At 40.4% G+C, this 6,244-nt stretch overlaps 1 protein-coding gene across 1 annotated transcript; it reads left to right on the top strand.

Annotated features, from left to right (window-relative positions):
• The first annotated feature begins 1,396 nt into the window (after positions 1-1,396).
• On the top strand, positions 1,397-6,118 carry LOC140059990 (2-Hydroxyacid oxidase 2-like). The gene is made up of 8 exons (XM_072106004.1): positions 1,397-1,625; positions 2,250-2,401; positions 2,531-2,798; positions 3,256-3,395; positions 4,079-4,170; positions 4,769-4,930; positions 5,139-5,208; positions 5,485-6,118. Exons 1-8 carry the CDS (start codon positions 1,477-1,479, stop codon positions 5,553-5,555), a joined length of 1,104 nt encoding a protein of 367 aa, XP_071962105.1. The 5' UTR covers positions 1,397-1,476; the 3' UTR covers positions 5,556-6,118.
• The last annotated feature ends 126 nt before the right edge of the window (positions 6,119-6,244 follow it).

Below are 6,244 nucleotides of genomic sequence, written 5' to 3'. Positions count from 1 at the left end.
ATCGCAGCCAGTGGTTGCACACGGCAGTCAGTGGTTGTAGATCGCAGCCAGTGGTTGCACATTGCAGTCAGTGGTTGACGCGAGAGTCAGTGATTGTACATTGCAGTCAGTGGTTGCACATCACAGCCAGTGGTTGCACATCGCAGACAGCGGTTGCACGCGGCAGCCAGTGGTTGCACATACTGTAGCAGTCAGTGGTTGTACACGGCAGCCAGTGGTGGCACGCGGCAGCCAGTGGTTGTACGCGGCAGTCATTGGTTGCACGCGGTTGCATGTGGCAGCCAGCGGTTACACATCGCAGCCAGTGGTTGCATGCGGCAGTCAGTGATTGTACATTGCAGCCAGTGGTTGCACGCGGCAGTCAGTGGTTGTACGCGGCAGTCAGTAGTTGTACATCGTAGCCAGTGGTTGCACATCGTAGCCAGTGATTTTACACGGCAGTCAGCGGTTGCATATCGCAGCCAGCGGTTGCACATCGCAGCCAGTGGTTGCACATCGCAGCCAGTGGTTGCACGCGGCAGTCAGTGATTGTAGATCGCAGACAGTGCTTGCACATCGCAGCCAGTGTTTGCACACGCGGCAGTCAGTGGTTGTATATCGCAGCCAGTGGTTGTACGCGGCAGTCGGTGGTTGTACATCGCAGCCAGTGGTTGCACATCGTAGCCAGTGATTGTACGCGGCAGCCAGTGGTCGCACATCGCAGCCAGTGGTTGTACATTGCAACCAGTGGTTGGTTGGTTGGTTAATTTCCTAACGTTCTTTTAATTTTTGTATACAAAAACGAGGAAAATAGGCTACTGTATATAGCTACTGTATTATGATTTTTGTTCGGTTTATTATTTAATAAATTATTATTTTACAATACAGTATACTGTATGTACTATTACACACAATACAGTATACTGTATGTACTATTACACACAATCGTTACCTTTTCCAATGACAGATAAATTATTCTTCGATATCTGCCGGTAGTAATTGACTTTATTGGTCAGGTCAGCCTTTGCGTACGACGAAGTGACTGCCAATTGGGGCGCTGAACCTCATTGGTCATTTCGGTACAAATTAATTAAAAACAAAACAATTACTATGGGATACACCAATTAAGAATAAGCTGCATTGAATAAACAATTACAACTTAATATTTTGAGATCAAATTTGTTTTGTGAGTTGGGATTTAAAGTCTAAAATTGTAGCACATTGTTTGATTTCAATGGGAAGTTGCTCCCATAATCTAGGAAAAATAACAAACGATGAATTTAAAAATGTATTGGTCTTAGCCTTCCAATGTATTAAACGCCCTTGACATCTTACATTAATGAAAATTGTATAATACTAAAGCACATAATTTCGACCCCACTCTTAACAATAGCTGAATCCAGCAATGGAACGGTCCTAATGGTTTAATGTCACAACGGTAGCGGATTTGTTTGGGGGAACCCGTGATACAGTACATCGTTGTCGACAACATCTGAAATGGCTAGGCCCCAGCAGACCAAGTATGCTTCATTGGAAGACTTTAAAAAAGCAGCTTTCTCTAAAATTAAAGGTTCTTACAAGGGATATATTTTTGGTGGTTGTAACGAAATGACCACAATGAAGGATAACGTAGAAGCTTTTCGAAGGTTATTATGAAGTTTTAATTACTTAATTCTAGCTTTTGGACGCCGCACGCAAGGAGTGCACGTACGCGCAACACGCTTTAAAACTTGGTTCCCACTAGGACAAAGCGCAAGGGCGTAAGTGATTTAACCAGGTCAAGTCGCTTGCGATGCGTGGAATCAAGCTTTACAGTTAATTTTGTAAACATTCTGTTTTTTTATGTTGATCTCGAACTTTTTATGTTGACACCGTCTGTTTGCTGGTGAATGAACTGTTGTGGTGGTCCGTTATTTTTTACTTATTTCTGCTCTTAAAGGTCGGCCTGATATCCACTTGGACGCAACGCACTCATTTGACCAATCGACGCGATAGATCATCCGAACTGTCGCTTGTGATTGGTCAACTCACGTGCGTGTTGTGCCTACGTCGTAAAGCGTGGTTCCCATAGCGACGCAACGCTACGACGTATTGACGCAAAGTGCTTTATTGCGTGGCCGACGACGCAATAGTTCTACAAACATCACAGATTTTTTATTTCACGCAGGCGGGCAAACACAAATTATTGGAAGGACATTTTCTTACATTGCGTAGGTTGCGCTACGTTGCCTCGTTAGTGTGAACTTGACCCAAAATCCGTACTCTTTCAGGTATCGTTTTCTACCCCAAGTTCTCCGTGACGTCTCAAATATTGATGTTAGGACCACTGTGCTCGGGCAACCTGTGGCGTGTCCCATTGGCATGTCACCAACTGGTTTCCTCAAAATGGCACATGAAGATGGTGAGAAGGCCTTAGCTAAAGGTATGATGTATTGTTATATTGAAGAATGCCATTTAAATCGTAAAGTAAAGTAACGTATATCAGTGGGTTGCGCCTCGTTCTTTTATTGCGTCCAAGTGGGGACCTATAATAAGTTTAATTAATTTTCAGCTTCAATACCAAGCAACATAGTGATGATTTTGAGCATATGGTCAACAAATACAATTGAGGATATTGTAGATGTGGCACCAAACGGTCTTTACTGGATGCAGATTCAGTTGTTGAAGGATAAACGAATCACAGAAAACATCGTAAGACGAGCGGTTGCTGCTGGTTTTAAAGCCATCGTTGTGACCGTTGACCAGCCGATACCAAAGAGAAAATTAACAACCAAGTACGACAAGCAGGGCCTAGGGATTCAACTAGAATCACACTTGAGGTTGTTCATTCATTTTGTTTGTGTCGCCGTTTTCGAAGCGACGATGTTCACATCATCACTTCAGTCGTGTCGGTTCTACAGGAGAAAAAACGGACTAAAATATATTGTATACGTGAATAGTCCTCGAGCGGGGCGCCGTTCGGGAAATTAATAATTTCGTCGACAAAATTAAACACATAATTGATTCTATTAGGACAAAAACTGTGCAGACTGACGACAAAATTAGCAATGTCCCGAACGGCTCCTCGTACTCCATGGCCATTTAACGGAGATATATTTTAGTAATGTTTTTACATTGCCCCGTACTAGAGGTTTAGGCAATGATGAAGGGCGCAGGTTGGTGACGCATTGGTGAAACTGAGAGAAACGAACAATTAGTTGATTCTTGCTTCTAAACGACCACTGAACTACGACACTAAACATTTTTTTTACACCCTACCATGTATTGTATTTCTAGACCCATAAATTTGAAGTATATAGACACAGCAGACATCCAAGTTATAGACAACCAAATTGACGGTACGGCTACATGGAAAGATCTTAGATGGCTGAAATCTATAACTAGTCTACCGATAGTCGTCAAGGGTATTCTCACTGGTATGTTATCAAGGCAATCTAACATGATCCCGAGATCAAAGGGTTTATCTGTTGCTGCGACACGATCAGTTCAACGCCCCTTAAGCTTGTTTCCCACTAGAACATAACGCAAGGACGTATAGTCGAAACACAACCGAATTGGACAATGACAAGCGACAGTTCGAATAATTCATCGCTTGTGATTGTTCAAATTACTTACGTTGCGCTTACGTTCTTGCATTGCGTCCTACTAGTGGGAACCAAGCTTTAACAGAGAATATGTAAATTATAGTACAGTACTGTTGGTATTTGTCGCAGCCAGACGTAAGATCAAAAGACTGTTACGAGTTCCTATCTTGGAGCTCAGTGTGTCCTGTTGTAATGCCTTGGTTCTATTAAGGCGTTTTAGACCTAAATTCAAAACCATTATATCTCTTAAGCTCTGTCTAATCAAACTTTAGGTAACAAAAAATTTAATGTGTGTCCATATATGGACACGGTGATATTACATCATTTCCATATTTGGGCACATCACACATTTTTGTGAAACTGGTTTGATAGTGTAGACAGAACTTTATATTTAAAACTACAATCTTTATTTTTTAAATTCCCGGTAGAATAGATTTACGGTGGTTTCACATGGTAGATTTTGAATATTTTATAGTAATAACTTTATAATATTATGGTTGAATTTTCTATGACAGGTGCTGATGCAAAACGTGCTGTACATAACGGTGCTGATGCAATTCTTGTCTCAAATCATGGGGGCAGACAATTCGATTACCTACCTGCTACGGTACGTTATCTACTAGTGGTTTCCACTAGAGACGCAACGCAATGACGTAGACGCAACGCAGGCGAGTTGACCAACCAAAAGCAAAGCGTTGTGCTTACTAAAGCTTGGTTCCCACTAGAACGTAAACGCAACGCAAGTGTTTTAACCAATGACAAGCGAAGTTATAGACAGTTAGCAATCACAAGCGAATAAACCATCGCTTGTGATTGGTCAATTCACTTGCGTTGCGTTACGTCCTTGTATTGCGTCGCTAGTGGGAACCAAGCTTTACGTTCTTGTGTTGCGTGGTTGGGAACGAAGCATACAAGCAATAACGTACATAGTGATCTTAAAACTTTGTTCCCACTAGGACGCAACGACGTCCGTCTCCGTAGGCGCAAGGCAAGTGAGTTGATCAATAAAAAGCAAATTATTATGTGATATTCTTGATTGCGGAGCGCTTACGACGTCATTGCGCTGTGTCCACTACTTTTCACCTAACGTCGATTGTTTTTTATGGCCATGCACACCGATCGTTACTTTCAAAATTAGAGCGATGGGATTGAGGGGCGAATATAGATAAATGTTTAATCGATTATAACGGATTGAATATTTATAGATTGATGTTCTTTCTGAGGTCGTTGCTGCCGTCGAGGGATCTGGCGTTGAGGTATACATGGACGGAGGAGTACGACGCGGAACTGACGTTCTTAAAGCTTTAGCGCGCGGTGCAAGAGCGGTTTTCATTGGACGACCGCTAATTTGGGGCCTCGCGTGCAACGTAAGATTAAGAGACCAGTTGTTTTATATTAATATTTTTAATGTTTTTTATTATTTTATGTTGTTGTTATTCACTCACTTTGACACTAACTACCTTTATTTTTAATTCAAAATTCGTTGATCTATATTGTCACGGTAATTAACACGGTTGCGATTGAGTTACGAATTCACGTACGGAAAAAAGCTACATGTTTCTTATCCGTTTTTAGGGCCATGAGGGCGTTAGTCAAGTTATTGATATTCTCAAAGACGAGTTTTCAACAGCTATGGCATTTATGGGTAAGTTGTTATTCACGTACCACCGTATAGTATTATTAAAGCAGTGGTTCCCACTTTGGACGCAGCGCAAGGACGTAAGCACACCGCAAGTAATTTGACCAATCGTGACGTGATAGACGAACGAATAAACGTTTGTGATTGGTCAACTCAGACTTGCGTGCGTCCAATTGAGAACCAAGCTTTATCAACACGTACACGCAGCGCCTTTCGAGCATTATTCCGTACATTATAGTGCAATGTATTTCATTTATAAGCCTAACTTGTTATCATTTCTAGGTTGCTCCACGACGAAAGAAATTGTTTCGCCTATGGTTGTACATGAGAGGGATATAGGATCAAAACTATAGTAGGCCTACACAATGCATTATACCACCGAGTGACGACCTACACATGTCCATTCTCATTTTTAGAACCAGCATTTTATAGACCTGATTAGTATGCACTGAAATATTAAATCGAATTAAGGGATGAGTTTTCTATTGACTATCGCACGTTTATGATACGTAAAATAGTGTACAAATGAAAAAAATCAATTATGTACACAATAGTAAAACTGAAATTCAAAGGCTAGTATGTAAAAACTTACATAATTGATTTCAAATAAAAGATACATTAAAAAAAATGTATATATTATGAAGATGTGGTGGACGTATATAGCCCGGTTTGTACAATTCAATGAAAACGAAACTTTGCATAATCAATAATTATTAGTAGGCCTACATTGCATTTCCGATCCGCCATACTTTATAAATTATATTTATTTTAATTTAATGTTTATTGTTGCATTCATATTGTATTTTTGTGAGGGTCCCTAATGATCAGCTTCGACTGGATGGACCACCCTCGTAAATTGAAAAAAATAAAAATAAAAATAAATAAATACTTGAATAATGAGCATGGAGTTTATTTATATAGTTGCAATGAATGTCTTTATTGAGTAGCTATGGGGAATCTTCTGACTAACAGTCTTAATAATTATTTAAATTTAATAAATTAATATTGAGATTATATTAGGGCCTACACTTTAAAAACTAAT

This window comes from Antedon mediterranea, chromosome 10 (assembly GCF_964355755.1).
Source record: "Antedon mediterranea chromosome 10, ecAntMedi1.1, whole genome shotgun sequence".
Taxonomy (NCBI): domain Eukaryota; kingdom Metazoa; phylum Echinodermata; class Crinoidea; order Comatulida; family Antedonidae; genus Antedon; species Antedon mediterranea.
This window is presented reverse-complemented; position numbering and strand designations above follow the sequence as displayed.